Genomic DNA, 25733 nt, shown 5'->3' with positions numbered 1-25733 from the left:
AGGAGTTTCAGGAAGTCATTTTTCTCTTTAGATCAGAAAAACAGAAACAATCTGACAGCTTTAACATAAATCCTACAGAAAAGTGGAAACTGCTGAGTCAGGGTGTTTTCTGGTCTGTGTGTGTTGGGATGATGCAGTGGGATTATCACAGTGTGGGTCTGATCATCCTAACTCCGGCTTCCAGTGGATGGAGGAGAGACCAGCAGATATCTGCAGTCACACCAGAGCATGATGCTCTGCAGCGTCATGCTGGAGTTTCTCACTGGTCGGGTTTTATTGTTTCTCCGTGACCTCGGATCCTGGCAGCTGTGGAGATTATCTGCTATTGTCTTCAGTAATCTGCAGCAGAAAATGGAAACGCAGCAGGAGTTCATCCTGAAGGCTGTTTGGTTTGTTCTGCTCAACGTATGTCCAGGTGTTGTTAGGTTTTTAAAGGTGAGTCTGATAAAAGCTGAACTGGAGATAAAACTTTCAGATGCATCTGAAGTTTCCTCTGGACCAAATTTGATCCCATTTTCATGTTTTTATGCATAAATACAGATTATAATCCGGCTCATGTTTGGTGCATGTGAAGCCGCCGCCGCTGCCAGAGAACAGGAACTCATTTGGAAAACGATCCCACAGGTGAGATGCCTCCCGACTCCACACAGTTCAAACCGGACTTTAATTATTCTGCTCTCTGGATGAGAATAAACGACAGCGAACAGATGAAGCCGCTGACGGATTAACGCATAACCGGCTTAATGAGGCGATAAAACACTCGGCTGAAGGTTCCTCAACGGATCGCCGAGTCTCACGCCAAAGGAAACACAGGGTTGGGTTTCTGGGTTTTCTCGTCAGGTTATCGTTAGACCTGCTACTGATGTGTGGTTTAAATAATTCACCCTGACAGCAGAAATTAACGGCGCCTGTAGTTTCTGATTTAGTGGCTAAAGATGTTATTTTTATCCCACAAGAGAAACTAAAACAGATGATTCAGAAATAAACTTGAAATTTTGCAGACATTTGGACCTCTGACCGTCTCACCACAACATTTCAATCAGCTTTAGGTTGAGACTTTGACTAGGCCTTCGTAAAACTTTCTGTTTTTGTTACTTATACCTAATTCTCCTTCTCAAATCATTTTTATAAATTGTGTGTTTGCTCATTTTGAACATAAATAACTGTAGATTAACAAAGAGAAAAACAGTTTTCATTAAGATGGATTTTTCAGTAAACATGAAGCAGCATGAATGAAGGTCGAAACATAAATATGAAAACATCTCACAGGAATTATTAGAATTTATTCTAGAGGAAAAACATTCAGCCGTTTCTTCTGTGAAATGAAATAATCAGTCTGTGAATCAAAAGTCATTTCAGTTACATTAATGTTTATTATTTGTTTGTATTTTCTGTTTTTTGAAAGACGAAACATTTTTATCATAAAACCTTGAAGATATTCTGAAAGTGTTTTCATGATATAAAATTAGTGCATCATTCTCCTAATGGTGCAACTTTATTCTGGTAATATGATGAGTTTATTATCCTAATATTTCAACTTTAATGTCACACAATTTTCTTCTTATTATGACTTAATAATATTATGAGTTTATACTCGACTTTAATGTCATCAAACTTTTTTCTCATTACTCTTTTAATTGTATTTTTTGTAGCCTGGTCCTAATAACAGCTGAAATAGAAACAAGATTTTTTTCTACATGTTTATTTTAAGTTTATATTTGGGATTAACTGAACTTCATCTGAGAAATACAAACTGTTTAAATGTTCTTCCAGGTGAGGGTCATGGAGGGTGGAGGGTGATGGAGGTGATGAAAGGTGGAGGGTGATGGAGGGTGGGGGTGATGGAGGGTGGGGGTGATTGAGGTGGAGGTGATGGAGGGTGGAGGTGGGGGTGATGGAGGTGATGGAGGGTGGGGGTGATGGAGGTGGAGGTGATGGTGCAGCTGGTTTGGGTCTGAGTCTCTGGTCCTGAGAAATGAATCTTTGGTTTGAAATCGAAGGCAGGAAGTTCTGGTCGGGACGCCGTCGCTCCAACAGCTGCAGAGAAGTTTTGGTCGTGTTCCACTTTCATCGGGTCGCTGCTGCTGCTGATGAGGTCAACAATGGCAGGATTACATCTTCAGATTAGATTACTCCCTCCCTCAGCCTCATCGTTCTCTTCCCTCCATCATCTACTTTTTATTTATTTGTCTGTTCTTCTTTTCTCATTTTCTCTAATCCCTGAATCGTCTCTGTGGCACCAGAACCGGGTCAGGGCGGTCAGGCGGTTCTGATCCAGGACCAGGAGTTAACCTGAACCAAACTGCTGATCATTTCCTGAGTTTAACAGGCAACAAAACGAGACCAACTGCAACTAACTCACTCCTTCACCAAGCAGCTCAGTACAGTTACATAAGGACAACAACCGTCGCCATGGAGATTCTCAGTCACCAACTGGAACATCAGCCGTCTTATAGATTTGAGTCAAAGTCTCAAACTCGACTTTTTAACTTAAAGACTTGAAACTTGACTTGGACTCGTGGTCTGAGACTCGAGTCTTAGTTCCAGTTTTAATCTCTTGTAATGAAAAGTGAAACAAAGTTGGAGTGTGAGCAGAAAACTGCAGCTGCTGAATGTTTCACTGTGAAAGGAGGAACCTGATTACCAGCCAGTGATGTTGGTGGATTATTATGGGATATTAAAGGCTCATAATCTGCTCATAGTAATGTCTTTATTAATGTTTCTGCAACTGTATGAAATGATTTTGTGCTTGTGGGATCAGGAATCAACTTCTGATCACTTCAATTGGGAAAATGTTGCCTGTTTTCAAAACTTTGGCTGAGATGGAGTTTGTGATCCAGTTTCCAGCGTGGCATCGGAGGACGGATTCAAACTCCACAACAACATCAAAACCTTGATTCATATATTTTATCCACATTTTATTTTCATAATTTTAGCGCAATCATTTATATGTAGTCAATGGCTCTACAGTCTGTTTTTTGTCACTGCGGAGAAAAAGTTACACATGCATGTGTGACGACACAAATTAAACACAAGTCAGTTTTATACTGTGATCCGTTATGTGAACATCAGGCGTGTAGACGCTGTTCCCACAGAGCCAGAACTAACACAGTGGCAGCCATCCCAAAATAACAGAATCAGCAAACATCCATCTAATCAACATGCAAATGTTGAGTGAACCTTTGAAATGTTGCAAAAAAGCTAAAAAGAAAATGTGATTTAGGCGTAACTCCGTCCACTGGTTTGGAGCGAATCAACCTGGCTACGTAAAGCCATATTTTATCAGATGTTGAGGCTTCGCCTGGCTGCAACACACAGGAAGTAGAGATGGAAAACGAAAATGAACTACAGATCTCAGAAAAACTGAGAGTTCTTCCATTTTTCAGAGTTTCATGCCTCTGGTAAGGATGGATGGCAGCATTTGCTACATCAGAGCTTATTCATCAAATTTGTTTCCATCTGCTCTTAAGCACATTAACTCAGCTCAAGGGAACGTGGAAATCTCTTTCTGAAACTGAAGTCATCAAATATTACCATTTTAATAAAAGTGTTGATTGAATCACGACTAATTGAATAAACATTGGGGACGTTTGGTTGCTAAAAGAAGGACTTCTCTTGCAGATCCGAGTTTAAAAAATCCCAACCACATCAAACCAGAGCGCATTTCAACACATCATCTGAATGAAAGAACTGATTTAATCAGTTCCTGCAGGACAAACATCCTTCGTCCTAACGCCCAGGGACGAATCAGCGCCGGGTTTGTCCTGGTGTGAGGATAAACTTTGGTTCCCACGGCAACACACTGATAATCCAGCATGGGGATTATAAAGGAAAGTCATTAAAGAGGATGAAAAGATCGGGGGATTTGAAATGTATCCGGAGTGAGATTGAGGAAAAGACTCAGCAGGGACAAAATGGAACGATCCGGACTCACCTATATCAGAGTCTTTGTGGTTCTTGATGAGTTCGGCGAGCTCAAAGTTTCCTGCAATAATGGCCACCTGCAGAGGACAACAAGAAGCCATGAGGAGTTTCATCAGATGGAACATTTTCAGTCCCTTCAGGTTTAATTTAAGATTTCATTTAAAAACAAATGTCAGACTCAAACTTTCTGATTTAAAACTCCATATATTTCATCTCCACATCTACAGAGTATGCACTAAAACATGGATATTTCTGTCTGTAACTCTCTACCTGCCTTTTGGAATGAGTCATGCTTTGGGCCTCATCACCATAGCAACCAGCGCCAAAGCTTTCTGAATCTTCCTGTTTCTTATAATAATCCATCATCTGTTAAGTCCTAACTAAAACAGGGATGTTTGGTTTTCAGGAGTTTACAGAAAATAACATTTAATCTGTTACAGTCATTTAATTAAACTGTATTCTGGCTCATAATCTCCATCACTCTATTGACCTTCCCTCCATACAGAACCTATAGAGGTCAAGGGTCAGGAAAAGGGCAGCTAACATCTCTGCAGACCCCACACATCCTGGACACATACTGTTTAGGTTTTTACCTTCAGGTGGCGCTACAGAGACAGTTTCTTCCCTCAATTTGTTTCTCCATCCCAAACCATTCATATCCACACTAATGCAACAATCATTTATTTTTTGGAAAAATAAATAAATATAAATATATATATATATACAGTATATATTCCTTGTTTGGGTGTGAAAACATGGAGAATAAAACTGATTATTTTTTTTGTTTTTCCAAAGTTTAAAGTCGCAGTTCTGAATTTTGAAAACAGCTCTACGGTTCATTTCAGACGTTTTGCCTTCAGCTCCACTGCAGGACATGAAATGAATGCAGAATCAGCAAAGTGACAAAAATCCACAAAGGCAAAAGTCACTTCAGTCAGAGTGCAGCGCCCCCTCATGGCGGCTCATTTGCTTCTTTTCCCCAACTTTATTCTTTGATTTTTTTTTTTGCCCTTCTGGAAAGAAAAAGCCTGGTATGTTAGGTGCAATTATTTTCTAAGTATGGTAAAGAAATAATAACAATAATAATAATAATAATAGCCAGTTTATTCCTTATTAGTCTTTCCTGCACAGTCTGGATGTTTTTGCATCAGGGATGTAGGATCACAGTGTGAGCAGTGCTTGTCCACCAGGAGGCAGTAGAGAGGCACCAAACATTTGGACTCAGGTTTTCAGTTCTGTGCTGACATGGACTTGCTCAGCAGAACCAGGAGGCTAAAGAAACTCCAGGTTCAGGCAGGTTCATCTCAAAACAGACCGGCCCTTTTTAATCTGTGTGCTGCATATACACACACACACACACACACACACACACACACACACACACACACACACACACACACACACGCACACACACACACCCACACACACACACACACACACACACCCACACACACACACACACACACACACCTCATGGGAAAACCAGAAGCATTACATAAGAAAGCCTGCTCTGTTTCGTGGAGCGTTGGGCAGCGGGTGCCATGACCATCCGTCTCTACAGGATGATAAACCTGAACGTCGGTTCTGAGGAAACGGAGAAACAAACGAGGTTTTCCATCAACGTGACGCTTCCTGAACGTTTATCCAGCTGAAAAACAAAAGGCTTCCTCCACAATAAAAAGCATGTCAGTAAATGTATATTTTTAGCATATTTCGGGAGGAAAATCTGTTTCTTCAGAAGCGGGTGGGGGAGGGGACGGATGCTGGATCTCCCACTCATTCGGAGGATCTCCCAGAGCTCATGCCACCGAGTGTGACGAATCACTGACTGAGCTGCTCTGCGAAGAGAAGGCCTCGAATCCAGAGGAGCCAACCAGCTCCAGCTGACATGAACGGTTTCCTACAGCATGTCACAAAAAACATTCACAGCTCCGTTACTTTAACTTCACCTGAACCCACCGGCTCCGAATCAAAGCCTTCAGATTCATCTCAATGATTCATTTGATCCCTGGAATATTTTCAGCAGTTAAACCGAAACAGATCCAGTTGCATTCGTCCTGCATGCTGAAGGTTCTGCAGAACCAGGAACAGAGCGGATATTCTCCAGAAACCAACTACAATCACATATTATCCACCCAGAATATTCTTATTCATATACATTCAGATTCTGTCATTCATTTAATGAACAATTGTTGAGCAATAAAAGCAGCAAAACAGTCAGTTTACTCAGCTGCACAAGCGCATCACTTCCTGTTCCAGATCCAAGTATCCTCGCTCACTTTATCATTTCATTAAGTCTGTTTTCTGAAAATGGCGATTAACTGTAAAAATACAGTTGAGGAAATAAAAAAAGGATATTCTCATTTGTTTTTTATGTTAATGAATCTAACTGCTTCAGGTTTAAATCTGTGAAAAACAAATTTTAAAAACATTAATTATCTTCATCTGAGCACCAGGAGCATCCGAACGTTTATTGCTTCACAGGTTTTGACCCATCATTTATTTGCAGCATATTAAGAATGAAAATAACAACTCCATGAAAGAATTAATGATTACCTAGAGGAAATGAAAGCATGGTTGCATCTTGATTGTTTTTTTCTATTCATAGAAAATAAGAGAGGTGTGTTTTGGTCCCGGTCTTTTCCTGTGTTCTTCCTTCCCTCCGTTCAGTCGCTTTAATCCAAATCCAGTCCGTTTAGTGAGGTCCGAATGCTAATTGAACCAAAAAAGTAAACTCTGGTTCTGTGAACGCCAATCAAACCATAGACCGCTCCAAAAGCAGGAAGTGGACTACAGTGCAGGGCATTCTGAGTAAATACAACCAAAGCTAACGTGCTAGCCTAGCGCTAGCAGCAGAAATGGCTCCTGATCTTCAGCCAAAGACTAAAGAGAAATCCTCCAACACTAAAATCTGACGCCTCCATCTTGTTTCCATCTGGTGAAGAAGGAAGTTGCTCTCAGTGTCTTTAGAGGCTTTTGTGTCGTTTCCTTCAGTGGTTCTTGGTGCAGCGCCCCCACAGGCCAGGAGGGGAACAGGTTGGTTTGACTCAGAGCCACAGCAGCTGGAGGTGGAGCAGATGGTGAAGTTTTGGTCTCTAATCAAACCGAGTCTACTGGACTATCAGGTTTAAATCCCTCTGTCACTAATTTGTTAATATTGAAGATAGAAATGTAAGCTCAGCTAAGGTTACTGTGAAGCACTGGAACAGACTTTTGTCTTTGAAACCAACACTGAATTCCTGTAAACTCATCTCCACTGAAACATAAACCCCAACACAACTAAACCAGAGCAGCAGGGGGCGCTCTCAAGTCTCTTTTTATCAGAGAATGAAGCTGCTAACCAATGAGCTGCTGGAAACACAGTCACAATTTATCTCTCATTATCATCCTGCTGCCCACAATCAACACCACTACTGCCATGGCCGCCCCCACATCCATTCTCTTCCTGGTCTCCGCTGGTTGTCACGGAGACAAATGGTTGTGTATAACAGGAAGGGGGTAAAGATGTGGAGGAGCTTTCAGAGACACTTTCAGCCAAGTGGAGCAAAAGGTTCTTCAGAGGAACGAAGGGAAGCTACAGGTCAAAACAGACTGGGATTATACTGGAAAACTCATCAAAACATGATGGTTAGAGGAGGATCAACTCAGCATTTACTGCTCAGACCGAGAGATCCAGACTCATGCATCCAAAGGATTTCTAAAGAAACAGAAGATTATCAGCTGACCCATCGACTCCATCATCGAGTCAAATAAACCGGAGTATAAAGAATCAACAGGAAATGTTAATGTTTCGTTTCTACTGCTGCAGGCTAATAAGATCATGCATTACTGCAGTAAGTACATAAAATGGTCCCACATTCATATGCAACATAATGTCTAAAGACCCAAATATTTCCATCTAATTTTAGACAAAATTCCAGATTTGACCATAAAATGTCATTTTTTAATAGTTGAGCTTCCTGCAGCTCCATCGTTATAGAAGTAGCTTCATTTAATGTCTAATTTGCTAAAAGGAGAAAGAAAAGCTGTAAATCTGAACGAATATTTACATATTTAAAGCTCTAGGAGGAAAAAATAACAACGTTTTTATCTGAAGTGTCACGGGAACGTGGAGCTCCACCGTCTCCGTGGTGACAGCGACTTCCTGCACAGCCGGAGGGAGCCGGTTGGGTTGGCAACAGAAACATGTCAACCAGGAGCGCCTGAAGGCAACACCGGATCATGCTCTCCAGGATGCGGAGCCGAGTTGACAGCAGGTCTCTGGGGAGTCGGATCGAGTTTATCTGAAGAAGACGACAGAACTCAGTGGAAATAATCCGTCCTTCCAGAACCGCCGACCCAAACGCCACGGGTCCAGATGAGTCCAGATGAACAGTTCAGTTCCTCATATCACAGGGCAGTTAACGGTTCTGATCTAGTTCTTCTGCCACCTCTGTGTCTGCTTCTGTTGCCTCACCACTATAAGCTCCAGAGTCACATTCACCCAGTGACCCTCACCCATAACGACACATTCATACGCTGATCGATCAGCAACTTGGGGAGAAGTGCCTTGCTCAGAGGCACATCCACATGCATCCTAACCCAGCCTGGTAAAAACCAGCTTGTTGTTCTACACTTTCCTTCAGACAGAGGGTCTGAACTGAAAACTCACTTCAGAAGGATTTGTCTCTGCTGCAGGTAAGCCACTGACTGTGTTAACTACTCCACAGAACCCCACCTCAGTAACTTCCTAACTGTCCCTGAAAGACTGAGACAGAGTGGGAACAGAGAAGGGAAAATGTGGAGAATGGAGGAACGTTTAATGAAAATGGAGACATTTGGTTTTTAAAGGTTGAAGAGATCAGAAAGATCCACGATCCGACTGGAGAGATGAGAAACACAAAATGAAGAGTCGGTTTGTTGAAATCTATAAAATCTCTATAAAAATTTCACATCAAGAAAACAAAGAACTCAGAGAGAACAAGAGAGTTTTTGTTTTTCTCTGTTTTTCCTTTTCTGTTGTCTTAAACAATACATCTTTTAAAGACTGAGCACACACACACACACACACACACACACACTTTCCACAGATGCTGAGCTGACACATGATATTATCAGATGGCATGGCCGCCACACGCCCACAGGCCGTGCAGGGAGCGCGCCTCATTCAGCCGTGGCAGCAAAGCTTTTCAGGAATCAGCTCCAGTTGTTGGTTTGGCTCCTAATGATGGAGACATCAAACCCATTTCCTCTTCAGCTGAGAAACATGCAGAGCGTTCGCTCCATATGAAATACAAACATGAAGATAACTCCACTCATCACAGCGTCCAGCAGGTCTGGGCTAAAAGCCCCACCACCTTCTGCTTGGGGTATCTGGCAGTTTTGGCTGGAAATGATGCATCTTCCATTTTAGAAATGCAAATCAAACTCAAATAATCATAATATTCACAATATCCATAACATCCATGGGACATCTTGTTTTTAGTGTAAAGCCTTAACAGCTTCATCCAAGACATTTTAAATCAAAGTGTTTTGTTTCCATCCAACAGTCCAACACTGTTATGTTCAGAACCCTCCAAAAGTATTAAAAGGGACTTATTATGCTTTATTTTAAAGAGGTTAGGAAAAGTTTACAGGCTATAAAAACATGTTTATTATATATTTTTTAAACAAAATCATTCTTAGATAATGACATTTCAGTCTGATCAGTTCTGCCCATTTTCAGAATGAGCGCTGTCACTTTTATGTAAATCAGTATTGGTGGCCACGCCCCCAAATCTGTTTACACCCACACATATACATGTGAAAATGGCTGCATATTGATGAGCAGCTACACAACAGCACAGGTTTTTGAAATGACTCGTTTTCCAGACACCAAGAAAAAAATAAACTGCCAGAGAATGACGGGATGGGATTTTGTTTGTGCTTTCATTGTTTCTAGAAGCTATAAAGACCCAAACGGAAAAACAAAAATGTGCAAAATGTGAATGTTAGGTCCTACAGACTTTAAAGGGCTGCACAGAAAATAAAGTCTCTTCCTTTCACAATGTCTCAAATTTATTTAAGTCTTAAAATATGACTGAAATATGAACCTTTTTAATAAGTAGACAATTTCAAACCACTGCAAGTTTTCAGAATCTTTACTTAAAGCCCCTTTGCTTTAAGTTAATTAGATTTATTTTGAATCTTTGTTGTCTAACTCGCATTTGTAACTGGAGTTAATTCGATTTTTCCTTAAAGAGCTCATAACTGTCACATTTGTTTCAAACACGTCTAGAGAGCCGATTTTGAACAAAGGAAAACACGTTTTTCTCAGTCTAAAGCTGCTTTTCTTTAATCGTTTAACGTATTTTCGCCATGATAGGTAGTTAATTTGTGTGTTTGAGCCTCTTTCTGTTGTTTTGTTGAGGTATGGCAGTGTGGGTGGGAATGTGTGTTCGAGCTCTCTGTCTAGATGTATTCCTGTTTAGAGTTATGTAATGTTTCTGCTCTGATATTCAGGATTTTTCAGAATGCAAATAAAACTGAGATGAAGCATCTCATCATGCATTTAAAGAGGATGACCTTTAAATGCATTCAAATTTATTGGTGCAGCGGCTTGAACCCAATTTATTCTACCGTGTTGTGTTTTCTAATTCCAATGATATTTAATTACTTCTGACCTGTTTTATTGATGTCACCTGATCTCTTGTCTGCCGTTTTATTCCTACAAACATTTAGTTCATTTTTTTCTGCACTGTAAACTCACGAGATCAACAGATTAAACGTGCTTTGGAAATGTAAAAGCTACGAGAAGTGAATCAAATCAACTATGAAGGTGAAACTGGAACAACATCAGTAATTCCCATCAATTTGTGGAACATTTTAAGACCATCTGAACTCCATCATTCTGCAGAGAGGAAAGGTCGAAGGAAAACAAGCAGCAGGACGTCTGGCAGCACAAACACCTGAAGCACGGTGGTGGAGGGATGATGATGTGGGCTGGTTTTCACTCATTCAGCGGGTTTTGACCTCCATCAGTCAGACAGATGAAGTTTGGTCCTAACTGGGTCATCAACAAGACAATGATCCCGCTGGAATGGCCTAGTCAAATTCCATACCTCAAACTAAACGAAAACTTATCTGAACTTCAGGGAAGCTGGAAAGAATCTGGGATCTTTAGTGTTTTTCTAAATGAGGTCAAAGTTCAAAGCTTGATCATGTTTATCATATCCTAAAGTGGAACCATAAAACTTTAGAAACCACTTCAACAGTCTGAAAATCTAAAATACATTAAACCTTTTACCATGGATGTTAAGCAAACCACATGAAAATGTTTCCTAAAGTTTTTAAAATTAACTAACAAGAAAATAATGAATAAATAGACCTGGACATGAGCCTGAGCGTATCGTCCTCTGAGCTGCAGGACAGTCACAGCTTTTAAAAGTCCTGAAGCTCAGATTCCTCTGGTCTTTACCTGTTTCAGCTTCCTGCTCTTCCATCTGTAAAACAGGCATAAACTTGTTGGATTCCGCTCTGGGCTTCGTGTGTAGGAGGAGAGTGCAACAATGATAAAGATAGTAAGTGCAAGAGAGCGATTTTTTTCCTCCACTCAACAACAAGTGAGAGTCCAACATGTTTAGTGGCTGCTTGATGTTCAGCCGCTGAGCCTGCTGTCAGGAAAATAACGGCTGTTTGTTTCTCTTCTGCAACAGATTTCTACTTGGCCCTCAGCTGAGGACGTTAAGCTGAACGTCCTCAGCTGAGGGACAGCAGCTGCTGGGTCTTATTGTCACCAATCTTTGCGCTTTTGTAGGGAAGGAAATCATCTCGCTATCAAAGAAAATGGCTTTGCTTTAAAAAGCAGTGCAGTGATAAAAGAAAAGTGTTGCATAATACTTAATAATAACCACTTTGATTTACTAATAGATACAGTTATGTGAAAAATTTGAGAGAAATTCCAACAACTAAACTATGAGCCCACAGAATAAGGTGTAGATGGTGTTGGGCACCGCTAACTGAAATGTTAATGCTAAAGCATGACACCAACATGGCATTTAGCAGAAAATAATGCTAAAGCGCTAAATATAACCATGCTAATGCCAACCATGTCTCAATAATTTTGTGAGTAAATTTGTCATTGCACACCTACCCGTATGGTTTGCGCTTCAAGAAATTATTACAAAACTCATCTGGAAAACATTATCTAGACACTAGATGCTCTAAACATCTTCATTATTACCAAAAACACTCGCATTAGCCAAAAAATTAGCTCCGCTGCTTCTTATTAGCAGAAGTATGTCCATCACTATCTACTGACATGTATATGCTTGGGTTATAGAATTTCTGATTCAGATTTCTAAGACTAAAACTGATCTGAGTCAATATTCAGTTTCAGAGATCCAGAAAGAAATCCAAACCAAATCACACAAGCTGACCCACATCAGGGCTCACCATCAGAACCTCTTCTTGACTCAGCAAAGCCAAGAAACATGTTTAACAGCTGTGAGAAGACCGAGAGGACTGGACCCATAACCAAACCAAACCCAATTTAAGTTCTGCTGTTAGGTCCCGGACGAGCCCCCAAATTGTTACGTTCTGAGATGATAAGCAGACAAGCCTGACACAAGCGTCACACCAAGGGGGGCATCCTGACATCAGCGGGCATATTTACACTAGAGCAGCAAAATTTATCTGCATTAACACATCAGCATCGGTTCGATAAGTAAAACTGGCCTGATATGAAGAACTGATGTTTATTTCCATCTTTTTGCTGTTTGTGTTTCTGGGCTGGGGTCATGTGGTATTTGTTTGGTCATGTGACTGACAGTGAAGGGTTAATATCAGCAGTGTCCTTGTCTTTTCCCACAGTTATAAGTGTATGGAAATATATATAGTACATGCACTGTAGTTTTAGTAAAATGCATCCCTGATTATCACCAAACTATACAACCAGTTTAAAGCTGTTTACGTTTCCTCTAAAGTGTCAAACTTCACAGAATCATGAAAACTTATTATTTTTTTCTAGATTTTGTTCAGTGCATTATTTTCACAGAAATCAAGCTCCAGGGAAACGGCTAAATTTAAGCCTCAGCTGTAGTCAGACTCTGACTAACAGTGATGTGATTTCAGTCCATCCCGTTCTCCCTCTCTCTGTGAAACGCTCCAGCTAATGAAACGCTCCACTGGAGTGGATGTGGAGGACCTCGAGGACCCCGTGGGACTGCCTTTCGTAAATGCCTGCCTGGATAAGGCTCTTTTGTAACTTAGGCGTAGGTTATGAGTCAAACATATCAGTTGGAACTTAGTGCTTTGCAGGATTTTCCCCTCAGAAAACATGGACATGATAGCAGCAGCAGTGCAGGTTCACTGTCCGTAAGGAGAAATCCTCAGTTTGGATCACAGATGTTAGATTAGACTCTTACAGGATGATAGCATGAAGTAAAATCACTCCGATTTTAACGCATTCACAAAACAAAACCAAAATGTTAAACATCAAATCTTTCATTTTAAGCACAAAAAACCTTTTTTTTTTTTTTTTACCCCTCCAGGGGGTCTTTTGTGGCTCTAGTGTCCCTTATATGACAGCAGGCTGACAGGAAACAGGGAAGGAGAGGGGGGAAGACATGCGGCAAATGTCGTCGGGTCCGGGAGTCGAACCCGCGACGGCCGCGTCGAGGACTCAAGGCATCCAAATACGGGTCGCGCTAACCGCTACGCCACCATGGCACAACCCAAAAAACCTTTTATCTCTATTGCTGCTGAAACTTTTTATTACAGATTTAGCACAGCTTAAGTGGAAATAACACTTCCAAACATGTGAAAACTGCAGGAAACGTTTTTCAGGCAGCTGACCACATCAGGTTTTCATGATTCTGCGATTGAGGAAATTCACACATTTTTCATAAAAATGATGGAAATCATTGGGTGTATGTGACTGCTAACTCCCACCTGCAGGTGGCAGTATCTCTCACTTTTACTACACCACTGCCTCAGTGGTACTGGATATGCCGAGCAACAAAAATCAAGCTAATTTCTTTATGTCCAGTCTGTCTGCTTATTTTCATATCTTTTTGCTTCTACGTATAGATTTTGAAAGGGAAACGAGGAAAAAATATTGAAAAATTCCTTGCAGATATTTCTGACGTAGTTCCACAAAATCAGTGATTTTGATTGTAAAATTTCAGAAAAACAAAGATGAAATTCTGGAGGGACTGCAAAATGTTCACTTCCTCGCCAACATAATTACTACCACCATGAAGAGATGATTCATGTTGTTCACTTCATCTGTCTGTGGTCATAATGTTATGCCTGACATGTTGTAGGGCCCCACCCTCGGCCCAGGGAAACTCTGCTTTGGTTGCAATCATCTCCCATTTTCTTAAAATCTAATTTGAAATAGCAGCATCAGTGCTTCTATTTTGTAATTTCTGAAATAAACGTCAGATTTGTGACAGAGTGACACCAGCACAGCGGACAATCAGGTACTGATCTGTAGGGGAAAGTTTAGCTACATTTTCTACAGAAACGTAATTTGTCCTAAACATCTGTCTGCAGTAAAAAGAACATTTAATGTTTTCAGAAATAATTAGAGCGACTCATGAACACGCCCTGAGCATCACAAACATTCATGCACACACATTAAACTTTGTTGTGTTCATGTTTCATATTAGTGCACGGTGCGTTAGCTCTAAATCAGATATTTTCACGCTATTTCAATAAATTCAAGTGCATCAGAATCGTCCTTTCTGCGCCCGACTGAAACGAATCCCAGAAAGACGGTGGGCATTTCACGCTCACTCGCTGCTCTCCTCCAAGACTTTAATTACAACATTTCCATTATTGGCCAAGAAATCGTTTGCATCCTTGGTTGAAACTGACCTTGGCTGTTTTCCCACTGTTGCCATGGCAACAAATGAGATGAGGAGAATGTGCTTCTTCTAAAAATGTTTTCCCCACACTCTCAAAGCTGCAATAAATCACCAAGAATTGGCTAAAAATAGCAGCAATTACTTTTATTTATTCATTTATATTTCACCGGTACCTGAAATGGAGTCTGGCTGTTGTAGTTCTTCACTTCCTTGTCGGCTCCACGGACCAGCAGCACTCTGGCACAGTTATCCTGAGAAGGAGAAAAGAAAAGAACATGAAGTAAAACGAACCAGAAAACATCCTAAAGATCCGATTCCTTTAAGTTCTCCTACTTTGTTCTGGAAGAACGGTGATTATCTTCCAGTGACAGAGTTTTCCAAGGAGCCAGAGGAGCAGGAACAGGTAAGAGTGTTCAAACGTCTAAACGTGTCATTACTACGTGAGAGGCAGCAGGAGCATGTACGACCTGCACCAGGAGTGGAGCTTCTTCTGCTTCAAGTGAATCTGTTGCTCCACTCCGACAGGAAGAGGCAGCGCGGGGAAGAGAGAGAAGAAGAGCGCTGGAGCGAGCTGAGGGGTTTGAATCTGCTGCACAACTCGCCCACAATGTGCTGCACCACGCATGCACCGCGCACACATACATGAATATAAATACTTTTTTTAGAGCCACAATGAGCTGTGGAGAGTTGGCAGGAGAATCACAAACTGAAGCACAGCCATGATCTGAGCAGAGCAGTCAGCTCCTTCCATACGTTCTGCCATGAGACGCTTCCCTTCTCATTTAAAACCAGATCCTCCGGGTTATTTTTACCCGTTCACCTGGACCGCAGCCAGTCCTCCAACACGCTGTCCTTTCTCCTCAGAAACGCTCAGAAACGAGGCTGCAAATGTGGAATCAAACGGGAGAAAGCTGTGTTTGTAAAATTAATTAAAAGGGGAGCAGAAACAAAGATGGAGGGAACTGAGTGAGAAAGGTCAGAGCAGAAAGGTTCACGATTCTCCCTGGATGCCATGGAAACGCCTCCTGGGTTGATGGGCGTCACTTTTAATTTCCTGTTTTCTGTCAGGAAAAAAACTTTAAAAATGATTCGATTCACCAACGAGTTCCAGGTAAAAAAAAACTAAAGTAATATCACCCAATGGTTCAGTTAGGAGCCTCAAACAGAAAGGGAAGGTCTGTTACAGAGATACCCAGCTGGAGTTAGGTCTGGACTTTAACTAGGCCATTCTAACCCATGAAGCTGCTTCGCTCTGGCTGCATGTTCAGGATGGTTGTCCTGCTAAAAGGTGAAGCTGAACCTCATTCTCAGGCCTTCTGCAGCCTTTCATCAATCTAGGAAGGGTTCAAAGGTCATCTAGACTCCATTTGGACAACATTTCTCGTCTTTCCAGTAGTGGACGTCCCAGCAGATCCAGTCAGGGTCAGCGTGTGTAATGTTCAGAGAAATGACCAAAAACACCAAAAGCTCAGAAACCACTAGCCTCAGTGAGCAGGTCAAAGGTCATGAAAGGACAGTTTGAAAAAGACTGAACAAAACAAGATAATGGCTGAAAACAAACTTAAACAGAACAACAAAAAAAGATTTGTGTAACAAAGTCCTTCAGTCAGATGAGCCAGAAGACGAGACGTTTGACCTGAAAACAGAATAAATGGACAGCAGCTCTTCATTTCAGCCGGTCAGGGCGGCGGCGCAGCGCTGATGATGGACCAGGGAAACCTACTGGTTTTAGTTTTTAAATGTCAGAAATTGTTGTTTATATTTCTCATTTAAAAAGACAAAACTAAAAAAAGTGAGATGGAAAAATGTGTTTTTCATCTTGTTGCCCAATATCTGTTCACATAAAGATATTCTATTAACAAGCCAAAACATCACTTTTACATTCTTAAACATTCATGTTTGAGGTTTATTAATACTTTGGATTAACTGACAGACAGATGGTGATTAATAAAAATAATCACAGTGTGGATTAACAGATTTACCTAAAATCAACAAAACTCTCCTCAGTCCAGCTTTATATTTTTATCAAGTTGCATAGTGACTGTTAAAATTACAGTTAAGCCTTTATGACTGACCAGCAGGAGATTTAAACCAATATTATATTTTTACTCTCTACTGGTTTTCTTGGCACCAGAAATATTTTAAGTTGCTGAGATTTAAACGCACCAGAGGGAATCGTTTCTTTAAAAGCCAAACTGAGAGCAGCGAGTTAAACGCTCTCTGATGAGCTGCAGCACAAACGATGCTGACCTGCAGCCAGAGGCTTCAAAGACCAGCTTCCTTCAAGTCAAGTGGCGTTTGGAGTGGGTTACAGGGACTCCTTCACAGCTTGGTGTGAAAGTCTGACCAGTTCCTCACATGAGAGGAAGATAACCGCCTCAAAACGACATTTATCCTACATCTGACCTGAAGACTTGGATTTTTCATCTGGAAAGATTCACAGACACCAAAGTCTGTCTGGGAAAAGACAGAGTTTGGTGTCAAAAGTAACAACAAAAAATTAATATTCTGATCACATCTTCAGAGAAATGCTGACTCTGTGTTCCCAGAAACAGGAAATCAGGGTTGAAAGTATGTTTGTTTGCAAATAATCTGATGAATGAACTGCTTTAAACAGTTTCTTTATTTTCCTTTAATATCCTGTGGAGCTCTTTGTCCTTTGTGTGTGAATGAGCCTCATATGAGCCTGTCGGCTCAGAGGAGTAACTGTTTATCATAACCCATCAAATTTGTTTCCACCATATAAAAACATCAATTACTTGTTGGGTTTCTTATTAGAGGTTAGATTTTAAAAGATGACAACATATCTAGATTTGCTTTTATTTTTGAATAATTAAAGGCTGATGGATTCTTTCCGTCATCTCAGCTGCTTCACACACAACTTTTACTTCCTGGAAACTCGTAGCAAAACCAGCTAAATGGATTAAATGAACAGGAGCTTATAATGTGTGGGTGGTCATTATAGGAGTTATACTTTCATATAAAGATTAGCATAAGATATAAAGCAGAGCGCTCTTTACATTGAACTGTTCACGGCAATTAGAGGGAGACCCAGCAACACGACTTTCCTCCTGGGATCGGCTGAACTGCACCGCCTGAAACATCTGAGCATCAGAAATACTAGCAGGGACGATAAATAATTCGTCTCCTGGGAAAAGAAACAGAGCAGAAAGAAAGGAAGCTGAGCTCAATGAGTTAAAGCTCTGAACTCTGCGGTTTCATTTCGGTTCTGGTAGAAGTCATGGCTGCTGGTCCTGAGTGGAACTCAGGTGTTTCAGAACAGGAAGGTCGCAGGTCGTCTCCATGACGGTTCCTGCAAAGACTGAGGAGTCTGATCTTCATCGGTGGAGTTAATCTCTACAGGGCCGTTTAAAAGTTACAGTCAAAAATAATCAGCATCACTTTATCCTGTCATAAGAGGGAAAAATGGAGGCTCATTTTCTGAAGTCATATTTTTTAACCTGGTTATTCATTCATTTCTAAATTCCAGCTTCAAACTAAATATCTTATTAGCAAGACAAATATTAAAACTAACCAAAAATATTCACAGACTGAATAATTACATCTGAGCTAAATATTTACCTAACATGCAAATTCACTTGCCGATAAGTGGAAGAGGACTGTCAAAATAAAAGCTGGGTCTTGCGGCCCACCATTTAAATGAATATAAAATATAAATTCTTCACCATCGTTTCCTAGATCAAAATGTAATATTTTGTTTGCCATCTAAATATCTGTCTTCAGGTAACGACCTGAAACAGGATCAAGCAACAAAAAGTGAATTTGATGCTTTTCTGTTAAAATATTCAGTTTATTGAGTTAACTATCTAAATATGTGAACAGAAGCACAAATAAATCCAGCTGTGGTAAAAAAAACAACAACAACTGTTTATATCAGCAAAGACAACAGGATGAATAAAACGGATGAATGTGTGAATGATGTCATGAAGGCCAAACCGAACCCAGAACAAGTTTCTGTTAAACAACAGGGGTCATAGGTCAGCTCAGCGGTCCATCCAAAGGCCAGACGGAGACATTTAACATTTAACTCTTATTGGGAATAATTCACTTTGAAGGATTATACCGTGAAATAACGAGCAGTCAGCATCTTACCAGCAGCAGTGGAACTTTGTGGGTTTTAATTAAGAATTTGGATCAGAAATCTAAATTTGATCAAAAGTTTTGGTCTAAATATGAAATGATAGCGGACAAAAACATACAAATGCAACAGCCTTCAAATAAAAAAGGGAAATTTCTTATACTGAAATATTAATTTATATTCAGAAATTCAGAAACTAAAGAATCAATCTGGATTTGTTCATGTTTCTGGGTCAAAAAACTTTATTCATATATTTAATTTTTCCACCATTTTCTACTGAAATCTGTATGATTTAGTAAATTCTATTATTAGAGCTGAAATGTTTCTAGTCACCAGGGAAACAGAGCGACGGCGCAAGAAGCTCGTTTTATTTAAAGAGCAGGAAAAGGGAGTTTTATTTCCTAAACATTTGTGGATGTGTTGCATGAGAAAATGTATTTTTCTTTTGATGATTAATAAAGTTGATCAGGCTGGGAAAGTTTGTGATAATGAAAGTTTAGTTTTTACTGAAAACACTGAATATTTCCTAACATTCTGCATCAAATCCAGGATTTTACCTTCATGTCACTGAAAACTTCTCTTTCCAGCACAAACGTTTACGACTGGTGGCGACAGGAAACCCGAGTGTCTGTCGGCTCACCTGGTCGTTGTTTTTATCGCTCACCTGGTTGTTGTTTTTTTTTGCTCACCTGGTTGTTGTTTTTTTTTGCTCACCTGGTCGTTGTTTTTTTGCTCACCTGGTTGTTTTTATTTAGTTTTTTTTGCTCACCTGGTTGTTTTTGTTTTGCTCACCTGGTTGTTTTTTTTTTTTTTTGCTCACCTGCTTGTTGTTTTTTTGCTCACCTGGTTGTTTTTGTTTAGTTTTATTGCTCACCTGGTTGTAGAGGGCGCAGATGTGCAGGGCGGTGTTCCCCGAGGCGTTCTGGGCGCTCATCAGCGCTCCGTAGAACAGCAGATGCTCCAGATGCTGCACATGGCCGTGGCGGCAGGCCTGCACACACACACACACACACACACAGCGGTGAGAGGATCCCTGCAGTGTGGCGCCTTCACCACTAGATGTCAGTGTGGTGCAGAGGAGGAGAAGTGAAGCGGAGCAGCTGGTAGCCTCAGTTTGAACCCGGGAGCAAACAGACGGAGGAAAGGAAGTTAAAGAGAATCAAACTTGATATCAAAACCTAACAGAGTCACAGAGAGAAACTCATCTGTCCAGATGTTTATGAAATACATTTGTCTTTAAAGAAAATCCTGAATGTGTAGACTTTCTGACCTTTGAACTTGTTTGGTCTGTATTTGCCCCTCTCCAAAAAACTCTTTATCAAATTCATAATTCAAACTGAAATAGAAACTGAATTTAATTCTTCTCTATGGAGCCTCATGAATATTTCTGTATTTGAGAAAAACATTTCAACCTGAATATCACATTTTGATTTCAACTTCCAGAAAAAAGTCAAAGTAAAACGTTTTCTGTTTGACTGTAATTTAATTTGGTTCTGTTAAACACATATATACATATTTTTTTATTCCATATAAATGGTAAAAAACCAAAACAACTGACAGATATTAATGATCTCAGCTTCACAATAAATCTTGAATGTAATAAAAATATCTTATAGATATATCTTATAGATATCAGCAGGATCAGAGAAAAAAGAGGTAAAACAAACGATCTGCATCCAGCCTGAACGCTTTATTATACTTTATATATTTTTAAAAAGAATCAAATAGAAATAACCTCATATGTTACAGGAAGTCCTGGGTAACCAGTTTAATTCTCTGAAATGATTTTAGTGTTTTGTTTCCATCGGGGCTTTCTGTGTCTGTTTACACTTCTAAAGCTAAATATCACTTTATAACCTTTTTATAAAACAAAGTGCTTCAGCTGCAAATCACAGAGGAGGTGAAAAGCAAGCAGACTTTAAAATGCACTGACGCATTGTGCAGACATTAAAAATGGATGTTGCTTATGTTGCAGGAAAAGTCATTAAGCCTGCAAACATAAGCAATATAAAAACAGCCGAGTTGCTGCTTGCTGTTGAGCTGATCGGTCGTCATGGCGAATATGTCAGAGGTCTGGGAGATGAAGCTCCTCCATCTGAATTATACATCATATTTTCATCATCAGTAAACTTATGAACATTTAAAAACAAAACAGACATGAATGAAACATAAACTGTTAAAATCCTACATGATGTTGCAAGAGAAATGAACTTTTCCTCTCAGCAGAAAGTCTTTTCTGAGTGGAAAAACTTTGTTTTTCAGTTGAGGAGAAACATTTTCGCTGATATGAAAGTGAAGTGAACGAAGCGGCAGCAGCTTCTTCTTATCAGCTCTGAAACGGGAGGCTGAGATTTTACAGCCTGACAGGGAGGGAGATAAGCAATCTGATGAATCCGAAGGCCAGAGCACACACACGTGTCCGTGTGTGTGTGTGTGGGCGTGTGGGGGTGCACCCGCGCCCACACACACACACACACACACACACACCCACCCACACATGCAGCTATCTTTGCGGGGACTTTCCATTGACTTCCATTCATTTCTACAGCCTAAACCCTTACCCTTATCCTAACCCTAACCATTACATACATAACCCCAACCAACCAAAACTCAAATCACACCTTAGTCCTAAATCTGACCTCTGACCCAAAAACAGTGTTTCCCCTTGTGTGGACCAGACTTCAGTCCCACAAGGAGCAGCAGGTCCCCACAACGTAGTATATGTCAGGAAAATGGTCCCTACAAGGTATTAGAAACAAACGCGCGTGTGTGTGTGTGTGTGTGTGCGCGTGTGTGTGCGCGTGTGTGTGTGTGTGTGTGTGTGTGTGTGTGTGTGTGTGTGTGTACCTGGTGGACCTCGTGCCAGCCGTTCTCGTCCTGGCAGCAGACGGAGGCGTGCTGGCTGAGCAGCAGCTCGCAGCAGCCGGGGTCTCCGCCCGTCACCACGCTGTGGTAGAGCGGCGTCAGGCCGCGGCTGTCCTTATAGTCTGGAGACGCTCCCAGCTCCAGCAGCGTCTGGATCCACAACCACAACATTCACATGTTTTATCACATCACTCACCTGGAAACACATCAACTGTGTTTTAGAAGTTTGTTCTAGTAACTGTTCTCTCCAGAAAACGTAATTCTCCACATAGAAAAACACAAAACATCCCAGATTTTCTCTCCGTCTGCATCAAAGTGAATATTGAACCAAACTTTATCTCTAGTTTGGCTAAAACTTTCTGAGGGAGTTTAATAATTCTGCAGTTCAACAACTTTTATCACATAAAACAGAAGAGAAACAGCCTGAGTGATACTCTGCAGGCCACAGTTCTGTCCTGATGGTTGATTAAACATTAACATAAATTTAACATCCTGGTTTATGACATTTTTAATAAAAGTTTAAAGTCAGAAAAATCTAAACTGCTTCTGTTTTTTCATGAAACAAAAACTCCTTAGAAAGAAATGACTAAAACAATCAGAGCTTCCAAAATAAGAGTGAAAATAAATGTCCTGTTATTTGGGCCCGTTTATAAAGTTACACTCAAAAATCAGCAGCTAGAATTTGGTTATTTAGGTCATAAGAGGAGAAAATGGGTTTCATTTTTTCAGTCATTATATTGTGTCTTTAAAAACATAACAGTTTAAACTGTGGGACTAATATATATTTCTATTCTAGTCTAAATATTTTGCAAAATAATAAAAGTTAAGTTGATAAACAAATTAAGCAAACTCAATATTGAGTTTTTTGGCTCAATGTTACATTTTTACATGATTAAAAATTCATTCAAATACTTAAAAAAAAACTAAATTGCTAGCTTTAAGCTAAATATGTAAATGTTCATTTTAATATTTAAATTATTTATCTAAATATTTTTTTACAACTAAATATTACAAACTGTGTTTAATTTGGAACTAAATATTTAGCCAACATTTAGTTTTGCAGTTAATTTGGAGCAACCGGCTCCCTGCATGTCTATTCATAAAATCCACTGTGACATTTCAAAACGATTCGTTTGTTTTCAGGGAAAACAGGAAAGTTTCTCATCTCACTGATCCATCAGGAGAAAAACCTGCTAAGACGACCTGAGAGCCGAGCAGCTCCAGGCAGACGGAGCGTCTGAATGATGCTTTCAAATCTTTGGAGCAGGAAGAGGGAGTTTCCTCACCATGAGGATGAGCTGGTTCTTGGCGCGCGCGGCTTTGTGAAGGGAAGTCAGGCCGTCCTTGGCCCTGAAGTCCAGATGAGCTCCTCCGTTCCTCAGAACCTTGATCATCTCCACGCCGTTGTCCAGCTGGGCCGCCGCCGTCAGCGGGCTCTCTGGAGGAAAAACAGCATTCAGGAGGGAAATCCACTTCCTGCAGCTTTCAGCACACAGACAGTAAAACATTTGTTTTCTTAAGCTCAACATGGGAGACGAGTTTACAGCTGCTCCAAAACTCCTGGGAGGAATAGAGCGATCGGAACCACAGGAGAAAACTCCGTTCAGTTCAGCACCAAACGCTCAGGTAAAACAAGACGCACAGCGATCCTGGAAACGAGAAGCTGCTGCTGAGGAACCAGAGGATTTAAACGAGGGTTCAGGCGGAGCAGCGAGCAGCAAAAACCAAAAACTAAAGGAAAAAGTCAAGCAGAATGAAAAGGTTCCAGTGGATCCTCTCGGTTCCCTCTGGAGAATTCAAAGCTTTCATTTTAAATCTCTTCCAGCTTTTTGGGATTAGGAGGAAAATAAATCTAAAACCAAATATTATCTTTAAATAATAATTTCCTCTGAACACGATGAAGAGCAAAACAGCAAAACTAAAACTAAAACTAAAAAACTAAACAAACCAAAACGTGGAAAACAAAATTAAAGTAAAAAACACAAAACATGACTGGATTATAAAACCAGTTTATCACTGAACTGGTCTATCAATGAACTGGTTTATCAGTGAACTGTTTTATCAGTGAACTGGTCTATCAATGAACTGGTTTATCAGTGAACTGGTCTATCAGTGAACTGGTTTATCAGTGAACTGGTCTATCAATGAACTGGTTTATCAGTGAACTGGTCTATCAATGAACTGGTTTATCAGTGAACTGGTTTATCAGTGAACTGGTCCATCAGTGAACTGGTTCAGGCAGCATGAATGACATGGAGACTCTCCTGTTCAGAGTCGGAGGTTCTGCTCAGATCGAAGGAAGAACCTAAAATATGAACAGTTCGGACCACAGCAGGTACGGGAAGCCACAAGTGCCACAATTCAATAACTTAAAAAGTGCCAAAAATTAAAGCATCACATTATGTTAAATAAATGATAACTTTATTATTTAAATATTTAGTAATTATTTCATTATGCATTTTTCCACTGGGGTCATTTGATGAGAAACAAAATGCATTTACTTTACGTTTCCATATTATTAACACTCTGCTGTGATTGGTCTGCAGCTGAGTGTTAACCAATCAGATGTTTGTTTTCAGCAGGAGTTATGAAGTTATTTCATTATGTAGTTTAGCACAGAAAGCCAGAAATAATAGTAATAAAAAGACATTTAATTACATAACATAAAACTGGATGGTAATTCATTATAGATATTATATGATAGGGTTGTACTAATTTACATACTCTATAATGATATTTGGTGAAGAACAGAGTAGAGATTAATTTAATTTAAAATAAATATCTGTTGTTCCAAGTTTCAGTGCAACAGCAGCAAATACTCACACAAAGATAGAATATAAAGTATTTATAAAAACTGAATCAAGAATAAAATACTGTACAGTAAGGGCAAATTTCAAAGTAAAAGCTTCCAGGGATAACTGGAACCAAAGGACGTCTCCCTGACTCTCCCTTCATCCTGAAGTTTATCTTCAAACTTCACTTTTCTTCCCTTCAGGTTTTTGATCTGATAAAGCAGGTCATCTGATTCTCTATTAATTATGAGGCGTAACAGGAAAACAGCACAGAGGTGATTAAAGCAGCGCTGATGATGCTAAACACGGTCATCAAAACAAGACACTAGTAGACAAACAAACGTCCCAGTTCAACATAATTAGCTTATTATGGCACCAGCAGCCGGCTTTGCCCAGAAATGATCAAATTAAAATATTTTACAGGAAAAAGCAGCTTTATAAGGTCCAGCTCCCAGGAATCGAATGTGTGAAATGTTTGAAAACATCTTTGAAATAAAAGCTAAAAACTGAACTTTGTTCCTGAGATGAAATTAGTCAGGAGACGGAAATACTTTCAACTCATAAATAATGAAAGAAGCAGCAGATATTAAAACATAAAAAGAGGCTCAGTGTTTGTCTGCAGGTGGAAGCAGAGTCTGCTCCAGCTGTCCTGGAGGAAACACTCTGGATCGAGGTGAAGAAAACAATAATGCTCACAGAAATAACTTCAAACTGAATACAAAAATAATGAGAAAAAATCCTGAAAATTATCCAATGGAAATCTGATTTTGCTTTTTAATTCAACAGAATTATAAAAAATATAATAAAGTAACAAAACAGGCCTGGACAAAAATGATGGAATAGAAAAGATTGAAAACAATTTGAGCAAATGGACATGTGAACCTCAGGTGTTCACATGTCCAGGTGTCTTTAAGGTGCTGAAATGACAAACCTGCATGTTAAAGGTAAAGACTGTCAGCCTGCAGCTCTGACCTGCTGAACATCTGGAGAAGAAACGCTTCACAGAAACCTGAGCAACGGTGCAGAAATCATCTGATTCCCTCCAAAGGTTGAGCAACAAAATATTCACTTTGCCCAGAGTTTTGGAAACTAGTTGCTGTTTTTAATGAGAGGAGTCTGTTAAAGTTGATGCTCTGTGTTATTCAATGAAATTCTCTCTTCAGCTTTTCACATTACTAATGTTCTAGTTTATTATTGCTTCTGTCAGTTTAAAGTTATTACAGC

At 40.1% G+C, this 25733-nt stretch overlaps 1 protein-coding gene across 8 annotated transcripts in view; it reads right to left on the bottom strand.

The window, feature by feature from the left end:
- The window catches only part of shank2 (SH3 and multiple ankyrin repeat domains 2), a 165044-nt gene that overhangs the window by 77314 nt on the left and 61997 nt on the right, over positions 1–25733 (bottom strand). For all 8 annotated transcript variants that reach the window (XM_023332072.1, XM_023332074.1, XM_023332075.1 and 5 more), the window contains 5 exons: positions 23004–23155; positions 21700–21867; positions 19727–19843; positions 14927–15004; positions 3935–4001 (listed from right to left, as the gene is read on the bottom strand). In XM_023332072.1, coding sequence (XP_023187840.1) covers positions 3935–4001; positions 14927–15004; positions 19727–19843; positions 21700–21867; positions 23004–23155 — 582 coding nt within the window. The remainder of the gene's footprint in view (positions 1–3934; positions 4002–14926; positions 15005–19726; positions 19844–21699; positions 21868–23003; positions 23156–25733) is intronic.

Source organism: Xiphophorus maculatus, chromosome 4 (genome assembly GCF_002775205.1).
Source record: "Xiphophorus maculatus strain JP 163 A chromosome 4, X_maculatus-5.0-male, whole genome shotgun sequence".
NCBI classification, from domain to species: domain Eukaryota; kingdom Metazoa; phylum Chordata; class Actinopteri; order Cyprinodontiformes; family Poeciliidae; genus Xiphophorus; species Xiphophorus maculatus.
Note: the sequence above shows the minus strand (reverse complement) of the source record. Positions and strands in the feature narration are given on the sequence as shown.